General features: G+C 47.1%; 1 protein-coding gene across 1 annotated transcript in view; it reads right to left on the bottom strand.

Moving 5' to 3' along the window:
- Positions 1-23,322, bottom strand: part of LOC144892109 (uncharacterized) — a 98,958-nt gene extending 75,636 nt beyond the window's left edge. The window contains exons 1-4 of the mRNA XM_078777322.1: positions 23,235-23,322; positions 23,094-23,156; positions 20,800-20,913; positions 18,679-18,822 (exon numbers count right to left, since the gene is read on the bottom strand). Coding sequence (XP_078633448.1) covers positions 18,679-18,822; positions 20,800-20,913; positions 23,094-23,156; positions 23,235-23,322 — 409 coding nt within the window. The remainder of the gene's footprint in view (positions 1-18,678; positions 18,823-20,799; positions 20,914-23,093; positions 23,157-23,234) is intronic.
- Positions 23,323-25,610: the final 2,288 nt, after the last annotated feature.

Here is a 25,610-nt window from a genome sequence, read left to right as displayed (position 1 = left end):
TGCCCCCCCCCCCCCAAAGCCCTCGCCCTCTCTCAGATCTCTCGATGTCTCCATGTCTCTCGGTCCCTGCTCTCAAATGTTGTGTTTGTGTCCTTCCCCCTCTCTCCCCATCTTGTCTACCGCTCCCGATGTTATATGTTTTATGTGTCGGTTTGTCTTTGTGTGCGATTAATGTTCGCTCTTTCACGAGCCTCGATCTTGTATACAAAAAAAAAAAAAAAAAAAAAAAAAAGGTCTGCAGAGAGTGAGGAGGCTGCAGACTGCCGATCTGAAGAGTGAGGAATGGAGCGGCAGATAGTGGAGTCATCAGCAAAGAGATAGAGAGGATTTTCCAGAGAGTCGGAGAGATCATTCATGAAGACCAGAAATAGCACAGGGCCCAGAACACTACCTTGGGGAACTCCAGCCAGAACAGGCAGGGGAATGAAATAAACTGAATGAGCGTTTTAAGGCCATTTTCCCCGCTGGAGCGGGGGTTAGCCTTGCGGGCCCCATGACAATCATGGTTCCCTGTTTGAGGCAATGTTTTTATGGCCGGATGCCCTTCCTGACGCCAACCCTTGATCGCCTCTTTCGATGTGCAGGGATACGGTGTACCTATTCTAAACCGGGGTACACACCGTGATCATTCATCCCAGCAAGCTGGTACTGAATTTGCCGACCTCGGAAGGATGACAGGCTGAGTCAACCCCCCTGGCGTTAATTCAGCGATCGATCAGGATTCAAAACCAGGATCCAAGGATCCCAAGCCGGCACCCTAACCGTTAAGCCAACACCAGGCTTGTTTCCAACTGCATGCCTCCATTTCCAACTGCATTGCTCCATTTCCAACTGCATGCCTCCATTTCCAACTGCATTGCTCCCTTTCCAACTGCATGCCTCCATTTCCAACTGCATTGCCCCATTACCAACTGCATTCGCCGCCATGCCATGTGCTCTAACTCGGGGAAGAAGGGCGTGGCCCCACCTCGTCATCAGGAGGAGGAGTGAGCCAGCCCTGATCAACCAACCGAGAAGGAGTGGGTTTGGCTTGAGAGGGCGGAGAAAGAAACATCGAGGAGGTTCAAGAAGATTCTAAGGTGGGGCCTATAAAACCCAGTGTGGGAAACCCCCACCTCAGTTCTGTGGAGGGAGGTGCTTGAGACGAGTGAGAGTCCGCAGGGACAGAAACCGTACAAGAGTCCCATGGGTGTCGACGGAGTTTCACAGACGCAGGACGTGGAGGACGCTGCCGGTGAAGCCGAATACGTGGAGCTGCCGGCTGCTTGCTGCCAGCCCGGAGCGGAGCTGTTTGCCGGGTTTTTCGCCTCGACCCCAGAGCGTGGACCACGAGCTTAAGCCGGACCTAGACGCTACCATCTGCCTGGACTCTTCTCTCCCTTCCCATACCATCCCTGCCATTCATTTCATCCATTCGTGCATGTGAGTTTGTCTTGTTTGTCTTGTCTGGGATTTTAAGTAAGTTTGTATAAGTATAAGTTGCTCTGTGTATATCTTTCCCTGTAAATTACTTTTATTCCATTTCTTTTCTTTCTTCTTTGGTTGTATAGTAATAATAAATATTTGTTCTTCCTTACTTTGGCTTCTTCTTCCTCGTCCGATCGTCCTTGTCTTTTCCATCATTGAACACCTGTGGCACGATTTGGCCAAAGCTCACGAATCGGGTTAGTCTTTGCTAACGGCGCGGATTCCGGATTGCTAAACCGCTCGGCAAATACCATCTTATCCGGGGTTCGTGCTGAGCTATCCACCGGCTTCGTGGAGAGATTGGCGGAGGTGTACGGAACTCCCTTGACCAATCACCTTGGCCATTTTCACCCCACGAAGAAGCGGGATAGTTCCAGGACTCGGACGGCCAGCTTAAAAGACGAGGGGATTAAACCACCCCTCGGTAAGGGGAGTGCCGAAACCGAGGTCCGTAACAATTGTTACTGATCTCAACGTCGGCCCCTTTTCCCCTTACCAAGGGGGGATTAGTCCCCTTGTCTGTGACTGACCGACGTGAGTCCTGGGGGTCCCAACGCTCCTTCCAGTCGGGAGCAGCCAGGGTATTTGGTGGATGAAAAGTCCCAAGGACCTGGGTGCCATTCCTGACCGCGAAGCAGGGGAGGGACTCCCGCTCGAACTACGGTTTTAGATGTTCTAATTGCCGAGCGGTTTTAGCAACCCGGAGTTTGAGCCATTAACAAAGACTAACCCGATTATAAAGCGGTTGGCCAAATCGTGCCACAGGTACTCAATGGGGAAATCTCTAAAACGACTGAATGAGAATGAAAGAAGGCAAAGGTAAGGAAGAACAAATATTTATTATTACTATACAAAACTAAAGGAGAAGAAAGGAAATAAAGTAATTTACAGGCAGATAGACACAGTGCAAATTAACTATACAGGCTTACTTATACCACAGACAACACCAAAGACAGACGACAGGCAGACTTACACGAATGGGGAATGAAGGCAGGAATGACTGCAAGGAGAGTAAGGTTCAGGTCCGGGCAGAATGGCAGGCTGGAGGCTAACGGCCGCCGACTCCCCCGCAATCTGGTTCACACAGCACGGCGTCTGCTCGCAGCAGCGCGTCAGGGCTTCACGCGGCTGGTGTAACGGGGCTGGTTGAGCGGGGCTGGTGGAAGCGGGGCTCTCTGCAGTACTGTTTGCCATGGAACTCTCTTGTGCAGGGCTCAGCGGGGTCACGCATCTGTAGAACTTCCCGGGTGGATTGCTCCCCCATCTCCCTCAATTTGCCTCCCATCTTGTCTTCTAACCCCGTTAACCCATTCTTCACCCCTTCCATTTGGTTCTCCTGGGTGGCCATCCAATTTTCCACCCCCGTTAACCCGTCCTTCATTTCCCCAATTTGGCTTCCCAATTCCCCTATTTGACTTCCCATCCCATTTCTTTATCCACCAATTTGGCTTTCTAATCCCCCAATTTGGCTTTCTAATCCCCCAATTTGGTCGCCCATATCGTTCCTCAATTCATTTCTCAATTCCCCAATTTGGCTTCCCATTTCAGTTTTCAATCCCTCGAAGCTATCCCCTGTTTTTTGCCACAAAGGCCATCATCTTGTGCACCTGAGAACAGGAAGGGAAGATGAGAGAAATCCATTCAGGGCCACACGTTGACTATGACCAGAGAGGACGTCCGCAAGCCATGAGTGGAGATTTCAATGGATACCATAGGAGGAGAGTTTGATGAGCAGAGCTGGGTGCCAGACAGTATCAAAGGCACGTGGATATGTCAAGGGAGTCAGCTCTGATTTCCTGTTTGGCATTGAAGACCCCCATCCATTGTTGAACAGCAGAAGCAGCATGTCCAGAGTAGAATGGCCTGGTCTGAATCCAAATTTATGATCAGAGATCAAGCCATTGGAGACTAGGACGGATTTGATATCCGAAGCAATGATGGATTCCATGACTTTGCTGATAATTGGGAGCAGGCTGATTCGTCTGTCGTTGCAAGGATCTGTTTTTGCACATTTTTTGTGTAAAATGGGAATGTTTGCTGATTTCCAAGATGCTGGCAGATGACCTTGAGCAAAAGAGAGGGTGAAAAGAACACACAGAGGATGAGATAGAGCGGCAGAGCAGGATTTTAGTACCCATGGGCTAATGTCGTCTGGTCCAGTTGCAGAATCAGAGTCGAGGTTTGACAAAAACTTCTCCACCTTGTCAGGAGAGAAGGACACTGAGTCCAGGATCAGTTGGGTTCGACTGGGAAAGGTGGGAACAGAGAGAAATGGGTTTGGGACACAAGATTTTGAGGCAAACACTGAGTTGAGGCATTCGGCTTTGTCACGTGCGGTGTCAACTGTGTCGCCATTTGAGGTAAGGGAGGGGATGGAGGGGGAACAAACACCAGAAACAGATTTGACCAGATGCCACCAGGATTTGCAGGAAGGAGACAGATAAGAGAGTTCAATCTTGAGTGTGGAGAGATAGTGCTTCCTGGCACTCCTGAAGGTGGACACACACTTGTTCCGAGCTTGGTGGAAGGAACTGAGATTGCCTTCAGTTAGATTTGCCTTCCAAGAGGCAAAGGCAAGTTGTTTCAGGGCAACTGCCTCACCACAAGATTCAGTGTACCATGGACGGGAGGAAGTGTAAGACATTAAGACAACTGAGGACGAGATGGGATGTATCTGTGCATGAGAGAGAGAGCAGTTTGCTTTGGAAGAATTCCCAGGAAGAATTGATGTCAGAGGCAATAGAGATGGGAGACCAGTCCAGATGATTGCTGGCTGCTTGCAGACCGTGCCAGTCAGCCTGAGTGAAATGCCAGACTCGTCAGCGCTGAGGAGGCTCTCTGAGAATGGCCAGAGAGATGTCCACTTTAACAAGCACATGATCAGAAGAACCAATTGGAGCAGAAGAAGAGCAGCAGACATTTGCAGGGAAGTTTGTCATAACCAAGTCCAGAAGAGAAAATACTCCATTGACTGAGATCCGGGTCGGGAAATTGACAGATTGTGTCAGTCCCAATGAGTCGCAGAAGTTCTTTACTGAGGTGCCATGGCTGGTGAGAGAGGAACCCACACACAGCCAGCTGGCATGACAGATGAAGTCGCCAGATATGAGGAAGAGAGAGTTTGGATGAGTTGATAGAAGTTGGTCCATGTTGTCAGACAGCGAAATGTAAATTGAGTCATCAGTGTTTGGAGGACGGTACAGAACACATATGAACAAAAGGTGGGAGCGGAGAGGAAGCCATAGCCATAGGTACTCTTGGGGGTGGGGTGGAGAGAGGGTATTGCAAGGAGAGTGAGGAAAGAGTTTTTGATAAATATAGCAACCCCACCACCAGGACGAGGCTCAGGTCTATCATACCGGAGGACGGAGTAACCAGGAAGAGATATTAAGGAATCAGAGACATCTTGAAGGAGGAAAGTTTCTGTTAATCAGATCAAGTCTGGATTGTCAGAAGCAACCTGAATGGAGAGATCAATCAGGTTTGAGCGAAGGCCCCGGATGTTTGAGGTCCATACCGTTAATGAGGAGAGAGGGAGAGCATCGGGTGCAGGACAGGGGAGGGGAGGGGTAGGGTCAGATGAAGGATGAGAGGGGGATGTAGGGAGAGCAGTCGATAGTGTGTCAGAGATTACAGAAGAGTTACAAGAGAGGGAAGGATGAGGAGGATGAAAGGTTTGATGGTGATGGGATGAGGCACAGTGAGGGGTTGTTTGAGGGGGTGGGGGGGCAGAGGAAAGTAGAAGGTTGGGGGAGGTGGAGGTATGAGATGGAAGGGAGACGAAGTGGGGAGGAGGCAGCTTTGAGGAGGTGGGAGGGGGGAGAATTTGGGAGAGATGGTTGGGGGTGAGATTAGAAGGGGAGGGGTTGGGGGGGAGTTTTGAATGGGAGGGGCATGGGGGGAGTTTAGGAGGGGAGGGGCAAGGGGGGAGTTTAGGAGGGGAGGGGCAAGGCGGGAGTTTAGGAGGGGAGGGGCAAGGCAGGAGTTTAGGAGGGGAGGGGCAAGGGGGTTGTTTCAGAGGGAAGGGGCAAGGGGGGAGATTTGGAGGAAAGGGGCAGGGGGGGGGAGTTTACAAAGTGGATGATAAATGAAAGACGAACATTTATAACAATTTGGGTTTATTGTGATTTTCAAGTTAGCGATCCGTTCAAGAACGATAGAGGAGGGGTGGAATGAATGTGAATTTAGAACACTAGGGCGTGCCCATACGTGGGTGCAAAAAAACATGCGTGCAAACAACAACAACAAAAAAAAACTTTGAAACCACGTGGCAGTAACGACCACAGAACCCCCCCCCCCCCTCTATTTACATGAAATGGTTTGGTCCATTCGCAAAGCCAAAGCGAACGGCTTGCGAGTACGGTAGAACCCCCCCCCCCCCCTCTATTTACATGAAATGGTTTGGTCCATTCGCAAAGCCAAAGCGAACGGCTTGCGAGTACGGTGACCATACCTTGGGAACCACTTGTCCGATTAAACGTGTACTACAATCGATCGTACCTTACAACAATCAACACAGATTGCAACTTGAAATAAATGAATACGCTCTCAAATGTGCCGTCCGAGGCAGCGTCTGCTCGCCACGTTCAGCATTCAGTACGTCGTCACTATGACTATCCGTAAGTCCGGAAGTGACGTCCTCATTTGACTGTCCGGAGGGTCGCATATCGCAGTTACGATGAATCGCAAATTAGTTTTAATTAGTTTTAAAACATAGTTTAACGCCAACATAGCACCAAAATAGTTTGCCAACGTGAAATAAATGAATACGCTCTCAAATGTGCCGTCCGAGGCAGAGTCTGTTCGCCACGTTCGGCACACGTGATAGCTCGCTGCTCTCTGATTGGTTGAATCGTTTTTTGGACATAGCTCGGTAACTACTTCTCCGATTAATATGAAACCTTGAAAAGGCACATCCTCAGGTCCCCAGCAATATACCTGGCAAGTTTCAAGTATATCGGACCCGTGGTTGTCGAGAAACAGCGGTCACAGACAAACACACAGACACACACACACATACAAACACACATACACACACACACACACACACAGAGATTACTGGAATTATAGATAGATGTTGTGATTTAGAGTTACAAGAGATTGAATATTTTTTTGAAATGGAATGAGTTGAAGAGGAAATTGAAAGGAGCCTTTTGAACAGGAAGAAAAACAGCGTGTTGTCATAAACCACTGAATAAAACTGCAGCGGAAAGTTTAAACATATTTTAACAGAACCGTGAAGAACAATCTAATATTCACAAAAATACCAATGGGGAGACGGAGCCGAGAGGGGCAACCACAAGTCACGTGAACAGGGGAAAAGGTGAAAGGCAAGGAGATAATGGGGGCGGGGCGAGACAGCGCATGTGGGCAGAATCACACGATGAGCCAACTTCACATGTGGAGAATGGGAAATAAATGTTTGTTTTTTTGTTTTTGTTGGGGAGGGAGGGGTTAAAACGTCAGACAAAGAGTAGATGTACAGGGAAGTTTGGGGGAGAAAGGAAAATCTAAAAACCTAGCAAAAACAGCGAAGGAAGAAACAAACTTCGACGGGGGACAGGGGAGGCCTGAGGCAAGGCCGCAACACGCTCGGCAAACAGAAACGATTAATTTATGAAAGATAAACACCAAGAAACTTCCAAAGGACACTCAACAGGTTCACACACCGAAAGATAAATGCAGTTTCGACAAAATACAATTGTGAACAATGACAACTTTGAAAACGTGGAGAACGTGTGCAGCTTCGAAAATCCCTGCCGTCGTCTCCAAGATCTCGCGAGATCTCAATGGCTTTTATTGAAATTCTACAAATACTGTTTAGATTTTGATGAGAATTATGAACCTGCCGCGAATGCGGAAGTGGACAGATGATGGCAAATGCACGGGTTTGATAATATCCAAATACAACCATCATTTAAAACATCCCTGGTGTTGGGCTAGCGGCTAGGGTGCCAGCTTAGGATCCTCGGATCCTGGGTTCGAATCCCAGTCGATCGCTGAATTAACGCCAGGGGGGTTGACTCAGCCTGTCATCCTTCTGAGGTCGGCTAATTGAGTACCAGTTCACTGGTAATTCCCTGTTTGTCGTAAAAGGCGACAAAAAGGGTTGGCGGCAGGAAGGGCATCCGGCCGTAAAACATTGCTTCAAAAAGGGGACCAAAAAACAACAACAACCACGGTGCCCGAAAAGGCCAACCCCCGCCTTGCGGGGAAACATCTACAACAGCTTGACCACCGCCGCACCCGCTCCCCCTCAAACCACCTGCCCCCCCTTATCCTGCCATTCCCCTGTCTCAATTCTCCCCAGTCTCCCCTACTGACCTCTCTGAACTCCTCATCGGAATGAAAACTGCCACCTGCACTCTTGACCCCATCCCCTCCAGCTTTGTCAAGGCCTTCCTTCCTGCTCTCTCTCCACTTATCATTGCAACAATAAACTCCTCCCTGTCTACAGGCATCGTCCCACCATCCCTCAAAATTGCTGCTGTTACCCCCATTCTGAAAAAACCTGGACTAAACCCTGACACCCTAAATAACTTCAGACCCATCTCCAACCTACCCTTTCTGTCAAAGGTTTTGGAACGCGCTGTAGCCACTCAACTCAAACAGCACCTCTCTGCCAATAACCTGTATGAAACATTCCAATCCGGATTCCGCTCCAACCACAGTACTGAAACTGCTCTCCTCAAAATCGCCAATGACCTTCTCCTCTCCTCTGACGCTGGCAACCTCAACATTCTCATCCTCCTCGACCTCAGCGCCGCCTTTGACACCATCGATCACACCATCCTCCTCACCCGACTTGAAACCACCTTTAACATTACCGGCACTGCCCTCTCTTGGATTAAATCATACCTCTCTGACAGACGTCAGTTCATCTCCATCAATAACTGCAAATCCCCCACTGCTCCCCTCCCCAAAGGTGTCCCCCAAGGTTCAGTTCTTGGCCCCCTCCTCTTCATCCTTTACCTGTCCCCCCTCGGTCACTTAATCCGCCGTCATGGTCTCCAATTCCACTGCTTCGCCGATGACATCCAGCTTTTCATCTCCACCAAGTCCATCTCCACCGCCACCCACTCTATCCTGACAAACTGCATCACTGAAATAAAATCCTGGCTTCAAATCAACTTCCTCAAACTTAACTGTGATAAATCTGAAATAATCATCATTGGCCCAAAAACGCTCACCAAGTCCACCCATAACTTTGCCCTCAACATCGACGGTTTCCCAGTATCCACCTCCCCTCACATCCGGAATCTTGGCATCATCTTTGACCAAACCCTCTCCTTCGACAAATACACTAAACAGATCACAAAGACAGCCTTCTTTCACCTGAAAAACATCGCCCGTCTCCGTCCATCCCTCTCCTCCACGGCTGCAGAAACCCTCATCCACGCCTTCATCACCTCCCGTCTGGACTACTGCAATAGCCTCCTTTATGGTTCACCCTCAACAATCACCAATAAACTCCAATACATTTAGAACTCCGCTGCCCGTCTACTCACCCATTCCCGGACCCGTGACCACATCACCCCCGTCCTTTACAAGCTTCACTGGCTCCCCATCTCCCAGAGAATCCAGTACAAAATCGTCCTCTTGACCTACAAAGCCCTCCATAACCTGGCCCCATCCTACCTGGCTGACCTCCTCTCCAGACACACTCCCACCCGCAACCTCCGCTCTGCTGGTACCAACCTCCTGACCCCCCCCCCATCCGGACCAAATTTAGATCCTGGGGGGACAGGGCCTTCTCCATCGCTGCTCCCACCCTCTGGAACTCGCTACCTCACACCATCAGAGACTCCTCCTCACTCACCACATTCAAAACATCACTCAAGACCCACCTGTTCAACACTGCATTCAACATTTAACCCACAGCATCTAACCCCTGACTATCTCCTCTCCTTCTCCCTCCTTTGTGCTTTGAATATTTCCCTATTGATTCTTCTTTTTTTGCAATTGTTTTTATGTTTTGCTATGCATTATGTTTTGCACTCTGTCAAAGCGTCTTTGGGCTTCCTGAAAAGCGCCATATAAAATAAATGCATTATTATTATTATTATTAAAAGTGGCCTCTAAAGGTGGTTATTTATATATATTATATATTTAAAACAGTATTTTGTTGAAGTATCAATTGATGATTGGAATCACCATTGACTGGGTATGGAACAAACGTACCCGTTTGTTTGCGAACGGGTACGTTTTTCATGGAAGTACTTCACGAACTTGTTGTCCATGTCTGACGTGCGACTCAAGGTTGCTACAGGAATGTGGAATTTATTGGCTTCACGCTTTAGCATTCACCATTTCTGCATTGTCTGTTTGCTTCTGGCCTCCCACCCGTGCATAGCTGAGGGGACGGAGGGGTGAATGCATGTGAGCCATTGCTGACACTGGATCTGATGGATTGAGACAGGGCTTTGTGGGCAGACGTGGCTCCGATGAACAGCGGGGCATTCCAGGTGCCGGGGGTGAGGTATGGGGGAGGGTGGGAGTGGCGGGGCCGTGGCTGGGGTCCCCACGGGAGAATGGAGACGAGGAATGACGCGTGGTCTGCGCGTCTCTGTGATGGGCGGGTCGGGCGGCACTATGGGGCAGACCGTGGTGATACATTCATCGAGGTGCTCAGAAATGTTGGGGTGCCGACACTGACGGCAGATGTGGGTCCTGGCAATGGGGGTGGGAGTGAAACAAGCGGATTGCAATGCTGTGTAACTCATGCACGGTCCAGACTCTTGGGTGGGCTGCGCTGTGGGTCACAGGGGGAGGGGCCTTCAGTAGAATGGGAGGAGGTGATGAAGATGGGCACAGGGAAACGACGGAATATCTTACGTTGATAAAAAGAAGAAAAGTATCTCAAGCAAAGAGTCGCAGGCCTCCTATAGGGGAAACCCTATGCCTGTGCGGCCACTCTGAGCAGCAGGAAAGTGCGCTGTAAAAAATAATAACTGTACCTTCTCAAGCGAGGAAACAGATCACTTTGCGAAGAGACATGATTATTGATTACGCACCACAGCAAGAAGCTTCGAAAGTGCTGACTGTCTCACCACCATCGAAGACAATACTCCAGAGGAGGAAACGACAAACGGAAACCAGGAGTGTTGAGGTGAAGGAGATAATCCTCCAATGCAGGATGTATTCCAATTTCCATACATTAAGCATGGGGGAGTAAAGGTAAGGGTGAACGGTTCCGGAACCAGCTGAAAAAAACTGGCACGAGGGCGGAGACAGTCCCCCTTGATAAATGTGAGAAGGTCTTTTCAACAATTAAAGATATCTAGATAAAGATAGAATAGAAGAGATAACATCTCAGGCAAGGCAACAAGTGGCAGAAGAGATTAGAGCAGGGGTCAGGAACCTTGTTGACTGGGAGAGCCATAAAAGCCAAATATTTCTAAATATATTTCATTGAGAGCCATATAGTATTTTTAACGTATAATAAATTAAATATGTCTTACTTTTAATGCGACTTCTGGTGCTGCATGGTTTTGCTGATGGCCTTGTAGTCTGGTTCATACGTGGTGAGGTTGAGCTTCATGCAGGCGTTGAGGCTTCCATCAGTTAAATGTGAGCGTAGGTTGGTCTTAATGTTCCTCATATGCGAGAATGACTGCTCACATGCATATGTAGAGCCAAACATGGTCAATACGGCAATATTCACACGCTGCATTGTGTGGTATGTCACAGGAAGCTCGTTCCATGTTTTAAGAATCAGCTGGTCTTCAGGTTGAAGATTTTTCATTTCTGTCCACTTGTGTTCCCTCGCCAGCTCTGCTCGCTGTCGCGCAAGACTTTCCAACTCTCCATTAAGTGACTTGAACTTACTCATCCACATGTCTGATGCCTTCAGGTCAGCAACTTCCAGCTCAAAGTCTCCGATAGAGACCCCGGGGATGCATGTCAGGTCGATTTTGTCCACTGCACACTCATGTGGATGAGTGATGAACTTGAAAAGACCAGTGCGCGCACGAAATTCTCCAAAACGTGCTTTGAATGACTGCAGGAGATTGGACGTAAAGCCAGCTAGCTGCTGGAGATCCAGATGTTGAGTGGAGTCACTTGCTAAGCATGCATCTCTAAATTGTTGCAGTCTTTCAAAGTGCAGAAGACGACCTGTTTCAATGTCCCTGAGAAAGACTTCCAGCTTGCTTTCAAATGCAAACACTGCTTGTTGAAGGGATGAGATTGTATTTCCAATACCTTGCATTTTCACATTGAGCTGGTTCAGATGGCCAGTTATGTCCACGACATAGTGAAACTGCAGGAGCCAGTCAGTGTTGTCTAGCTCAGGATGCTTGACGCCTTTCATTTCAAGAAAAGTCCGGATTTCACTCAGGCAAGCTGCAAAACGGCTGAGCACCTTCCCCCTTGACAACCAATGCACGTTGCTGTGTAAAAGCAGACCGGGATAATGATTCCCAACTTCTTCTAACAGAGCTTTAAACTGGCGATCATTTAAAGCTCAGGCAACAATAAAGTTGACCACTCGAATGACCAGCGACATCACCTCACCAAGCTCCTGGCCACACGTCTGAGCGCAAAGCGCCTCCTGGTGCAGGATGCAATGAAAACTTAGGATGGCTCTCTTTTCATGTTCACGGAGAAGCGCTACAAATCCTTTGTTCTTCCCCAACATACAGGGTGCACCATCAGTACAGACAGAAATAAGTTTATCCATCGGTAGTTTTTTTTCTTTAGCAAACTCCATGAAAGACGTGAATAAATCCTCTCCTCTTGTTGTCCCTTTCATTGGCAAAACAGCCAAGCTTTCCTCACGCAGTGTGTCACCTGCAGCATACCTGGCAATTATACTGCACCGAGATAGATGGCTAACGTCTGTTGACTCATCTAACGCGAGAGAAAAGTATGTCCCGGCGTTTATGTCCTTAATTTGTGTTTCCTCGACTTGATTTGCCATCATGATGCTACGATCGTGCACAGTTCTTGCTGACAGGGGCATGTCTTTTATTCATTTGATTATCTTGTCTTTATTTGGGAAGTCATCAAACAGTTCATTGGCCACATCAAGCATGAATGTTTTGGCATACTCGCCATCTGTGAATGGCTTTCCATTCCTTACTATTGCCAAAGCACCCGCAAAGCTAGCGGAATTCCCGTCACCTTGCTTGGTCCACACACGTAGTTGCTGCTGACTCGTCTGCACTCTCTGCTGTAGCTCCTCGCATGCCCTTTTCCTGCTGTCCCCCGCTGGATATTTCGATGCAAATGAAGCATGGTGCGTATCGAAGTGCCGCTTTATATTTGACCGTTTCATCGATGCAATTTTATCATTGCATATTAGACATACCGCAGATCCTGCTCTCTCACCAAATGCAAATTCCTCTGTCCACGCAGCCTGGAATGCACGGTAATCATCGTCTTTTTTTCTTTTCGCCATCTTTTCCGTTACAAGGGTTGAAGCGGATAAACTAGTTGGCTATCTGATAAAATTGATTTCTTCACCTTTACAATGACGCGGACATGCTCGCGAGCCATTGGTTCCCAACCCGACCCACGGGTGACCCGTGACCCGTGAAATTTATCTTCAAAACTAATTTCTGTTTACTTTAAAATGACACAGTATTATTAAGAAATATCACAAGTATTTTAAAATCAGTTCCAAACTGATTTTTTTTTTTTTTTTCAACTCAAAATTGTCTGGGAGCCATATGCCGTCACCGGAAGAGCCATATATGGCTCGCGAGCCATAGGTTCCCGACCGCGGGATTAGAGTGAGGGGAGCTATGTGCATGCTTGAAGGTGAAGACAGAGATGGCAGGAGGGATTGTAAGAGGAAGGGGAAGGCCGAGCATGAAATGCCTACTTTGAAAGCAAATACCTATTTTGGGGGGCAATCGACCTCCCCCAAAGGGGCAGATTTTTTTCAATGCCGTGAACATACTTTGGTACATCACGGGTCGTGAAGGTTGTGGTCAAGTTTCATAGAAATTGTGTGTTTAGTTTCAGAGAAGAAAGCAAATACCTCTTTTGGTGGGGTCAAACCTGGACCCACTTTGACCCCCGAAGACCCTCTTAGACTTCGATTTTCTTCGTGCCGTGAACAAACTTTGGTACATCACAGGTGATGAAGGTTGTGGTCAAGTTTCATCGAAATAGTGGAAGAACGTTTTGGAAAAGAAAGGTTGAATCGGTCTCCACTCTCTTTGCTTGGATTTTTTTCCCAATGTTTAAAATCATTATTCTATTAAAATTGAAGCATCAACTTGATTGCTGCGGGGTTTTTTTTTGTTTGTTTTTTTGTTTTTTTTGTATACAAGATCGAGGCTCGTGAAAGAGCGAACATTAATCACACAGAAAGACAAACCGACACATAAAACATAACATAGGGAGCGGTAGACAAGATGGGGAGAGAGGGGGAAGGACACAAACACAACATTTGAGAGCAGGGACCGAGAGACATGGAGACATCGAGAGATCTGAGAGAGGGTGAGGGCTTTGGGGGGGGGGGCGTGGGAAGGGGGCAGTGGGAGAGGTATAAAACATATGGACACTGCCAGGACTTCCAGGAAAGAAGTTGGAATTTCAAACAAGGTGGATCTGGGGTGAATTAGCGGGGGTAGAAAAGATCAAGGTTTTGGATGGGGGAAGATAAGAGATGGTGGTGAACAGCTGTTTTAAAGACCTGGAGGGAGGAGTGGGATTGAAGGGAGTGAGGGAGTTTGTTCCAGAGGCGGGAGAAAAGAGGAATGAAAGAGTGAAGGTGAGCGGAGAGCCGAGATTTCGGCAGTTTAACCATCAGAGGGTTGCTGGCAGATCTTGTGCGACCTGTAGGAATATTTGGGGGACAGAGCACAGAGAGAGCTGGGGGTGCAAGGCCGGAGAGGAGTCGGTAGAAGACAGAAAGACCACCTACCTGCCTGCGGTGAGTGAGTGAAAGGCCCTCAGAGATAGCTTCATCGCGGGAGATTCCAATAATTCTGAAAGCTTTGGTTTCAACAGCGTGAAGCCGAGCTAGGTGTGAGGCAGGAGCACCGGCCCATAGGGGAGAACAGTATTCCATTGAGCTGCGGATGAAAGCCTTGTATGTGGTGAGGAGCTCAGGTGTGCCGAGGAAGGACTTCGCACGACGGAGGATGCCCAGTCGGCGACTGGCTTTGGAGGCCAGCTTGGAAATGTGGTTTTCCCAAGAAAGATCATGGCAGATAGTGAGACCCAAAATCTTGAGCGACAGAACTTCTTGGAGAGGATTGTTGAGAAAGTAGATGGGAGGGTTGTCCAGTCGATCTTTTCGGAGAGACATAGTAAGAGTGTGAGATTTGTCAGGATTGAAAGACATGTTCCACTTGTTTGACCAGTCTGTGATTTTGTCCAGGTCTTCAGAGAGTGAGGAGGCAGCAGACTGCCGATCTGAGGGAAGAGGAATGGAGCGGCAGAGAGTGGAGTCATCAGCAAAGAGATAGAGAGGATTTTCGAGAGAGTCAGAGAGATCATTGATGAAGACCAGAAAAAGCACGGGGCCCAGAACACTGCCTTGGGGAACTCCAGCCTGAACAGGAAGAGGAGATGAGAGAAACCCATTCAGGGCCACACGTTGACGACGACTAGAGAGGAAGTCCGCCAGCCATGCGTGGAGATTTCCATGGATACCAAAGGAGGAGAGTTTGGTGAGCAGAGCGGGGTGCCAGACCGTGTCGAAGGCACGTGATATGTCGAGGGAGACAGCTCTAATTTCCTGTTTGTCATTGAGGACCTCCATCCATTGTTGAGACAGCAGAAGCAGCATGTCCAGAGTAGAGTGACCTGGTCTGAAACCAAATTGATGATCAGAGATCAAGCCATTGGAGAAGAGGAAAGATTTCATATCAGAAGCAATGATGGATTCCATGACTTTGCTGATAATTGGGAGAAGGCTGATTGGTCTGTAGTTGCTAGGATCTGTTTTTGCACCTTTTTTGTGCAAAGCGGTGATGTTGGCTGATTTCCAAGCAGATGGCAGTTGACCTTGAGCAAAAGAGAGGGTGAAGAGAACAGAGAGAGGGTGAGATAGAGCAGCAGAGCAGGATTTTAGGACCCGTGGGCTGATGCCGTCGGGTCCAGTTGCAGAATCAGAGTCGAGGGTTGACAGAAACTTTTCCACCTTGTCAGGAGGAAAGGACACGGAGTCCAGAAGCAGCAGGGTACGACTGGGTATGGTGGGTACAGAGAGGGATGGGTTTGGGACACAAGATTTAGAGGCAAACACAGAGTTGAGGCATTCAGCTTTTTCACGTGCGGAGTCAGCTGTGTAGCCGTTTGAGGTAAGGGAGGGGATGGAGGGGGAACAAACACCAGAAACGGATTTGACCAGACGCCACCAGGATTTGGAAGAGGGAGACAGATAAGAGAGTTCGGTCTTGAGAACGGAGAGATATTGTTTCCTGGCTCTCCTGAGGGTGGACACACACTTGTTTCGGGCTTTGTGAAAGGAAATGAGATTTCCTTCCGTTGGATTTGCTTTCCAGGAGACGAAGGCAAGTTGTTTCTGGGCAACAGCCTCACCACAAGATTCCGTGTACCATGGACGGGAGGAAGGGTATGACAACTGAAGACGAGATGGGATAAATCTGTGCATGAGAGAGAGCAATTTACTTTGGAAGAATTCCCAGGATGAGTTGATGTCAGAGGTGGTAGAGATGGGAGACCAGTCCAGATGATTGATGGCTGCTTGAAGACCGTGCAAGTTGGCCTGAGTGAAATGCCAGACTCGTCGACGCTGAGCAGGCTCCCTGAGGATGGTCAGAGAGATGTCCACTTTAACAAGGACATGATCAGATGATCCGATCGGAGCAGAAGAAGAGCAGCAGACATTTTCAGGGAAGTTAGTCATAACCAAGTCCAGAAGAGAAGATGTTCCGTTGACTGAGATCCGGGTCGGGAAATTGACAGATTGTGTCAGTCCCAGTGAGTCGCAGAAGTCCTTTGCTGAGGAGCCATGGCTGGTGAGAGAGGTACCCACACCCAGCCAACTGGCATGATGACAGTTGAAATCACCACATATGAGGAAGAGAGAGTTGGGATGAGTAGATAGAAGTTGGTCCATATCATCAGACAGCGAGATGTAGATGGAGTCATCACTGTTTGGTGGACGGTACAACACACATATGAACAAGAGGTGGGAGCGAAGGGGAAGCCGTAGCCAGAGGTATTCCTGGGGGTGAGGTGGAGAGAGTGCAGTGCAGGGCGAGTGAGGAAGAGAGTTTTTGATAAAGATAGCAACCCCGTCTCCAGGACGAGGCTCAGGTCTATCATACCGGAGGAGGGAGTAGCCCGGGAGAGATACTATGGAATCAGAGACATCATAAAGGAGGAAAGTTTCTGTTAAGCAGATCACGTCTGGTTTGACAGAAGCAACCTGTATGGAGAGATCAGTTAAGTTTGTTTGAGGATGTTTGAGGTCCATACCGTTAATGAAGAGGAAGGGGGAGCATCAGATACAGAACAGGGGGGAGGAGGGGTAGGGTAAGATGTGGGAGAGGTGGAAGAGGTAGGGAGAGCTGTTGAAGGTGTGTCGGAGATTTCAGAATAGCTCGGAGAAAGGGAAGGATGGGGCGGACAAAAGGTTTGATGGTGATTGGGTGAGCCACAATGAGGTGTTATTTGAGGAGGGGGAAGAGCGAGGCAGAAGGTTGGGGGAGATGGAGGTGAGAGTATGAAGGGGGAAGAAGCGGGGAGGATGCTTTGAGGAGGGGGAGTGAGAGGGGGGAAATTGAGAAGCAATGAGGGTGGGGAGATTTGAAGGGGAGGGGTGAGGGGGGAGTTTGGGAGGGAAGGGACAAAGGGGAGGGATTTGAAAGGGATGGGATATGGGGGAGATTTGGAGCGGAGGGGTGAGGCAGGAGTCTAGGAGGGGAGGGGCGAGGGGGCGTCTTGGCGGGGAGGGGTGAGGGGGTAGTTTAGGAGGGAGGGGGCAAGGGGGGAGATTTGAAAGGGATGGGTGATGGGGAAGATTTGGAGGGGAGGGGTGATGGGGAAGATTTGGAGGGGAGGGGTTATGGGGAAGATTTGGAGGGGAGGGGTGAGATTGGATTTTTGAAAGTGTACAATTTATGGGAAACGAACATTTATTGCAAAATGAGTTTCTTGTGACCTTCGAGTTAAAAATACGTTTAAGGACGCTGGATGGAGGATGGAGTGCAGGAGAGTTTAGGGAATGTAGAAAAAAGGCACTATAGGAGATGGATATTTTTTTTGGGATGAATTGATTTGGTGAGCAAGTCGAAAGCAGCCTTTTAAAGAAGAAGAAGAAAAAGGTGTTATAAAATATGACGGAATACATAACTTCAGGGGAAAGTGTAAACATTGAAGGTTAATGAGTGAAAACTATCTGGGGAAATGGGGGAGAAACATGTGGTCGAAGAACGAACGAACAAATAAGAATGAATAAACGAATGAGAACAGAGAAGGAAATGTTTTTTTTTGTTTTTTTTTTAGTTGAGATTTACACAAGGAAGTAGGCTATGGGTGAAAAGACTGGGAATACAGAGAACGAAAGTTATTGGATCACAAACGACGGACCACTGAGAGAAAAACAAAGCCTCAAGGTTGTACAGTGCACACTGTACAAGGCCTTGCTCGCGACACGGCAAACAGACGATCAATTTATGAAAGATAAACACCGAGAAACAACCAAAGTTGCACACAATAACTTCACACACCGAAAGATAAATACAGTTTCGACAAAATACAATTGTGAACAGACTTAACTTCGAAAAACGTGGAGACCGTGTGGAGCTTCGAAAATCCCTGCCGCCGTCTCCAAGATCTCGCGAGATCTCTCTGTATCGTTTCTCTCTGTATCGGTGTATCGTTTTCTATGAACTCTCTCATTACTACAGCATGTCATCTACCCTTATCCCCGTATTCCCTTTTAATAAACCCATTTTAATTATACGAGATGTTTTCCCACCTTTTACCTCCAGCGTGCTGCCTTGTTCGGCCTCAGATCGATTCTTGGGTTTTGAAAATTGTAAAGAATATTTAATTGAACGCAGTATACATTTAGTAAGCTCAACGATCTTCTGGAGCAGCCAAAGCTCCTGATGCCTCAGCGACGTTTGTCTGAGCCATTTATGCGACACAAGCCTGACTGTGTGCACACTGTATAAACTGATCAATCCTTCGACATGATGTTGAATTCAAGCCTTTCATTCATAAATCAACCAAACCAAGTGGAGCTGTGCTGTGTGTTCTGTGCATGGTTCTGCTTACCTTCATGCATCTTAGGAGCATTCTTCAGCTCCCAGAGAGAAAAAGCACAAGGTTCCTGCTTTACACACTCATTGCTCAAAGCATCCTGGGAACTCTGAGAGAAGTCACTTTGAAAATCTTCCATCTTCACTGGATGAACCAGATCTGCAAACAATATGATCTCATGTTATTTAAGTAAAGAGATAAAATGAATACCAAAAAAACAAGGAGAAAAAGACATGAAATGTCGAAGTCCCTGCGGTTTTAGTTATTTTTCTGTGCAGAGTTAAAGGCCGCCAGTCGGCCATCTTTGCTCAGATTACAAAACAAAATCTTTTACATATGTATACTCTCATGTATTGTCTATGTCGCAAGTGTAAACAAAATTCATCCATGCATGTCCAAGAAATGGTTGGAGACACATTTAAGTAATACACTGGCTGAAAGTCGGCCATCATTGTTCTTATTTCGGAAAAAAAAGACATGCATATGTAAGCCATCATTCATGATCTGTGTGCCAAGGTTGAACAAGATCGGTAAATGCATGTTTGAGAAATGGTTGAAGAAATTCCCTTTTGATAAACCCATTTTAATAATGAGACGTTTTCCCCAACTTTTACCTCACGCATGTTACACCGCCTTGTTCAGCGTGATTATTGGGGTTTTCCACATCAGGTTTTGCTTTTACAACTAAAATAGCCACTAGCCGGACATCTTTGATCGCATTGTGAATCAAAATTATTTGCACATACAGTATATGTCTTCATGTGTTGCCTTTGTGCCAAGTATGAACAAAATAGGTCCACATATGCCAGAAATATGGTTGAGGACGGATGTATTGACGCGTGGATGGACGGAAAAGACCCAATGATATACAAATGTGCTTGTGATATACAAGGTGGAGGTAAAAAAAAAAAAAAAAACACCTTTAGAGGCCATTTTTCCCCGCAAAGCGGGGGTTGGCCTTTTTCGGGGACCGTGGTTGTTGTTGTTTTTTGGTCCCCTTTTTGAAGCAATGTTTTACGGCCGGATGCCCTTCCTGACGCCAACGCTTTTTGCCGCCTTTAACGGCAAACAGGGAATTACCAGTGAACTGGTACTCAATTAGCCGACCTCGGAAGGATGACAGGCTGAGTCAACCCCCCTGGCGTTAATTCAGCGATCGACCGGGATTCGAACCCAGGATCCTAGGATCCTAAGCCGGCACCCGAGCCGCTAGCCCAACACCAGGGTTGCCACCTTGCTTTTACAACTAAAATAGCCGCTAGCCGGACATCTTTGATCGCATTGTGAATCAAAATTATTTGCACATACAGTATATGTCTTCATGTGTTGCCTTTGTGCCAAGTATGAACAAAATAGGTCCACATATGCCAGAAATATGGTTGAGGACGGATGTATTGACGCGTGGATGGACGGAAAAGACCCAATGATATACAAATGTGCTTGTGATATACAAGGTGGAGGTAGAAGAAGCAATTTGCATCAAATGTTGTCATTGTGACAATAATGTCAGGCAGAATGTGATCATCACTCGTATAAGGGACCGTGTGGTAACTGTGATCTCATCCTATGATCAAAGCGTGTGTTTGCACATTGCATTTCGTTGATCTTGAGGAAGGCATCACTGGGCTTGTATGCCCTGAAGAAGTTTCTGGCTGTTAACAAATAGCAAGTGCAACCATTTCACCAGAGGAAAAATAAAGAAAGATAGAAGCGCAACCCACTCCAAGCACTTTGGCGCACCCTGCTACGTACATGGCGAACGCACAAATATTATTACCCTCGCTCGAGGGTATTGCATTTGAGTTAGTTTATCTGTCTGTTTGTCCACACACAATAAATATGATTTTCTCTGCAACCGTTAGTCTGATTGACAGGACATTTTCACCAGAGGTGCGTCTCCTCCAGTATAAGTTGGTTCTGCTTATAAGCAGAACTCCTCCAGCACAAGTTACAGATGAGAGAGAGAGAGGGAGAGAGGGAGAGAGGGAGGGAGAGAGGGAGAGAGGGAGGGAGGGTGAGAGGGAGAGAGGGAGAGAGGGGGAGAGGGAGAGAGGGAGAGAGGGAGAGAGGGGGAGAGGGAGAGAGGGAGAGAGGGAGAGAGGGAGAGAGGGACAGACAAGCTCCCATACAATGTACACTCATCAATGTCTGCCAATGGGACAAGCAGAATGTTGTTGTGGTTAAGACCTGTGTCTTGAAAAGTTGATTCATCTCCAAATTCAGACTTCACCTTCACTTTCACAATAAAACCTGAAACAAAAAAATCTCATTAAAAGGAAAACAATGGTTCGACTGAGACAAAATATTTTTTCATTACAAAGTTTGAAAATAAATGAGAAATTATTTCAAACTCAAGAGATCCTCATTATAGCACACGCAGTGCTGGATATTACTATATCAAGTCATTTTCAGGATTTTGATAAAAGCATTAACATAATTAAAGAGACTGGCCTACACTCAAAAGGCTTACAGTATATCTCTCGATCGCCAATCATTATGTCACGACGCTCTTACAGATCAATTTTAAAGGTCTGGTAAAACCATAATAATAATAATAAATCTTTATTGTCCCATTTTCAGGGAAATTATTCTTTGGTGACACCGTAAGTTGACCATCATTAAAACATAAAACACAAAGGGAATAAGAAAACACTATAAAAAGATGTAAAATATAAAATAAATATAAAATATGGAAGATTGACGAAACAGCAAAATGTCTAGGAATTTGAATTTAGCATTTGAATTGCACATGGTACAAATGACCTTTTGAAAATGTTCTTCTTCATCGTCCTTACACGAAAGCGTCTCCCTGATGGCAGTTTTTCAAAAAGCCCGTTCAAGAAATGACTTTCATCAGTGCACACCTGCACCGCCTTCCTTTTCAATGCTCGCAAGTATAGAGAATCCAGACTAGTTGAAGGCCCACCTACTTTAAATGCCAGTGTAATGAGCTTTCTCAATAGTGACTTATTCCGCACATTACGATAACTGCACCAGGAAATCAAATTAAATGACAAAATACTGATCGGTAAGGAATTTGTTAACATCCGCATCACACGAGAGCTAACACCAAATGAATTCAACTTCCTGAGAAGATACAATCTTTGCATTGATTTCTTGTACACAGCATCAGTATTTCCATCAAAAGTTAGCTTGTTATCAATAAAGGTACCCATGTGGCGGGCACAAGGGGCAATAATTCCGCGCACCAGTGGGTGGTGCGAGCGTCCAGGCGGGGAACGAGAGCACATGCCCCGCCTTTCGACCGATCGGCCACGCCCGGGGATTAGGCGTGGCCTCGGCACATATATGCGGGCTCTAAGCTCGAGCCCGCCCAGTGCTGAAGTACGAGCTTTGAATAAAGACTCTTTGTACCTTGCGTTGTGGCCTTCCTCTCCGGCAATCGAGTTGTGTGTGTGCAGCACCACACTACACCTAGGTATTTAAATTTGTTAACAATTTCTACCTTATCACCATTTATGGTTGCAGGCTCATGTCATTACAACTGAGTGAATGAATGAATGAATGAATGATCGTTTTAAGGCCATTTTCCCCGCTCGAGTCACCGCGTCATTACAACTGAGTAGGCTTATATTGTGGTAAATCATCCCCATATTAATAGGCTAATGCCGTCTATCTATCTATCTGTCCCAACCTGAAACATGGAAACGCTCTTCGGAGAGAGATTTTTTTTTTAAATAAAGCAAAGGTTATTTCAAATTAATCCAAAACCTTTTTGTTTAAAATTAATCCAAATTTTTTGAAAATTCAAATTTTTTTTCAAAGAGACAAAACATTGAAGCCAGGTGGTGAGGAGGCAATAGGGTGGGTGCTGAAAGACTGGTGGGAACCCCGGTGGTATCCTAACCTAACCGGAAGGTATTGCAGAATACGTTGAACAAAGATTATAGGGGAACTCGTGTTCCCCCTTTCTCCCTCTTCCCTGCTGTTCGTGTTCCCCCTTTCTCCCTCTGACCTGCTGTTCGTGTTTCGCTTTTCTCCCTCTTCCCTGCTGTTCGTGTTCCCCCTTTCTCCCTCTTCCCTGCTGTTCCTGTTCCCCCTTTCTCCCTCTTCCCTGCTGTTCGTGTTCCCCCTTTCTCCCTCTTCCCTGCTGTTCGTGTTTCCCTTTTCTCCCTCTTCCCTGCTGTACGTGTTCCCCCTTTCTCCCTCTTCCCTGCTGTTCGTGTTCCCCCTTTCTCCCTCTTCCCTGCTGTTCGTGTTCCCCCTTTCTCCCTCTTCCTTGCTGTTCGTGTTCCCCCTTTCTCCTGATGTTCCCTTTGTTATGTTGTGTTCTGATCTGTTCTGTGTCCGAGGTCTTCCATAAGCCTCGACCATGTATGACATTGAAAAGTAGTAGTAGTACTACAACAACAACAACTACAACTACAACAACAACTACAACTACAACAATGTTCGTTTGTGGTTCAAACCTTCATGTTGAGGGAACGAATCATCGACGAACTCGGACTTCACCTTCACCTTCACAATAACACCTGAAACAAAAACAATCCATTCAAACGAAACTTTCAGGAACCAGCAGAAGGTGACGGTGCGGAGAGAACGACACGTACCGGGTCCCGGGTCTTCATCCTCGGGTGGACCGACCCTGGACCCGCGATCTGAGGGAGAATCTCCCGGAACGGAGAGATCTCGGTTCATGGCGCATCGGAGGGGACTGTAGAGTGAAAACACTGTAAAGTGCAGTAAAGTACCGGGATTTAAGGTGGTGTGTAGTCGTGTGTTACAGACAAACGAGTACAAACCACGTGTTCCAGTAAAAACGAACCACGACCACGTGACGTGTTCCTTCCACAAGCGAGACGATCTCATTCGCGATTTCCACACCACAGATTCTCCACGTTAATCACGTGATCGATACCGGGTACCCACGATGTCTTGTTTCCTCTTGTAAACATTTTTACATTACCTTTTATCATATTAACTATCTCCATATGTTTTATCCGTTTGTGTTCAATCATTGTCATTCCACAGAATAATTTTTCTCCATGTTCTGTGGTTCGTGTGTTCCGGAGCATTTGTGGGTGATACGATTAAAATGAAGTCTCACAGTTTGTTTCAATCTCACGTCGGAAACGTCATTTCCTGCATTCTTGGAAGTTTCAACAGTTCCTTGTGTTCTTCCCTGGCGCAACAATTCAGCAGATTCGCGATGACTAATGGGTCAAAATGGCGAACTGGTGAGATATGTCCAGATGGATTCCTTAGTTAAAACAAGAATGACCGCACTGTGGTCACAACCTGCGACAAAATCTGGTAACAGGCCGATTGGGAAATAAACATTTAAAATAGTCTTCAAATATGAACAGCGTAAATGGGAAACACCTTTAATGCGCCGTTGATAGATTTACTCGTCACCAGTCACCGCGTCAGCCTCCACCACGGTTATTCCAGGACGAGCCGATTCGTCAGACAGTTATATCAGGACGAGCCGATTCGTCACACAGTCAAGCAATGTTTAACCCAATATGGGCCTTCAAAAATTACGAAACGCCATTTTTTTTTTTAGTGATGTAAGCTCAATAGTTAATTATTTGAATTCCCGGATCTTCTTGAAGGGACGTCCGGTGGTTATTTTAGGTGCGAAGATGGGACGGAATGTTGTCCTCAAGGTGTTTGAACTCTTGGTGTGTGTGCTGCGCTCGCTTGGAGTAATTGGTGCGCTGTGCGGTTCTGATTGAATATGCTGTGTTGTGATTGTGAGTGGTACTACGTCCTGCGTGGTGACGTCTGGGGGCGTGGCTTCGGTGGTCGCTGGCGGCACGCCATGATGGTTGTGTGCTCTGAGAGCTTGGTGTCGTCCTTGATAAACCGCTTGATTGAAGGGGAGTCCTGAACTTATTACATGCTGTCATTGGAAGAAACCCATCCCCTCGTCCTTTCGTTCATCCATACAGCCACAAACATAAATCGGGTGTTGCGGTAATTTGTCTAACGCAACGTAACGTTTATTGTCGTGCGTTCTGACGGGATTATTGTGCGTTCTGACGGGATTATTGTGCGTTCTGACGGTATTATTGTGCGTTCTGACGGGATTATTGTGCGTTCTGACGGGATTATTGTGCGTTCTGACGGGATTATTGTGCATTCTGACGTGATTATTGTGCATTCTGACGGGATTATTGTGCGTTCTGACGGGATTATTGTGCATTCTGACGTGATTATTGTGCATTCTGACGGGGTTATTGTGCATTCTGACGGGGTTATTGTGCGTTCTGACGGGATTATTGTGCATTCTGACGTGATTATTGTGCATTCTGACGGGGTTATTGTTCATTCTGACGGGGTTATTGTGCGTTCTGACGGGGTTATTGTGCATTCTGACGGGATTATTGTGCGTTCTGACGGGATTATTGTGCATTCTGACGGGATTATTGTGCATTCTGACGGGATTATTGTGTGTTCTGATGGGATTATTGTGCATTCTGACGTGATAATTGTGCGTTCGGACGTGATAATTGTGCGTTCTGACGTGATAATTGTGCATTCTGACGTGATAATTGTGCATTCTGACGTGATAATTGTGCGTTCTGACGGGATTATTGTGCGTTCTGACGGGATTATTGTGCGTTCTGATGGGATTATTGTGCATTCTGACGTGATAATTGTGCGTTCGGACGTGATAATTGTGCGTTCTGACGTGATAATTGTGCATTCTGACGTGATAATTGTGCATTCTGACATGATAATTGTGCGTTCTGACATGATAATTGTGCGTTCTGACATGTTAGTGTGTTCTGACGTGGTTGCAGTGCGTTCTGACGTGGTTGCAGTGCGTTCTGACGTGGTTGCAGTGCGTTCTGACATGGTTACAGTGCGCTTACAGTGCTTACAGTGCGCATGGTTACAGTGATGACGCCATTTACATCTCGTTGTCTGACAACATGGACGAACTTCTATCCACTCATCCCAACTTTCCCTTTCATATG

The sequence above is a fragment of the Myxine glutinosa genome, chromosome 5, assembly GCF_964187855.1.
Source record: "Myxine glutinosa chromosome 5, kmMyxGlut1.1, whole genome shotgun sequence".
Classification (NCBI taxonomy): domain Eukaryota; kingdom Metazoa; phylum Chordata; class Myxini; order Myxiniformes; family Myxinidae; genus Myxine; species Myxine glutinosa.
The sequence above is the reverse complement of the archived record's forward strand: the minus strand, read 5'-3'. Positions and strand labels throughout refer to the sequence as shown.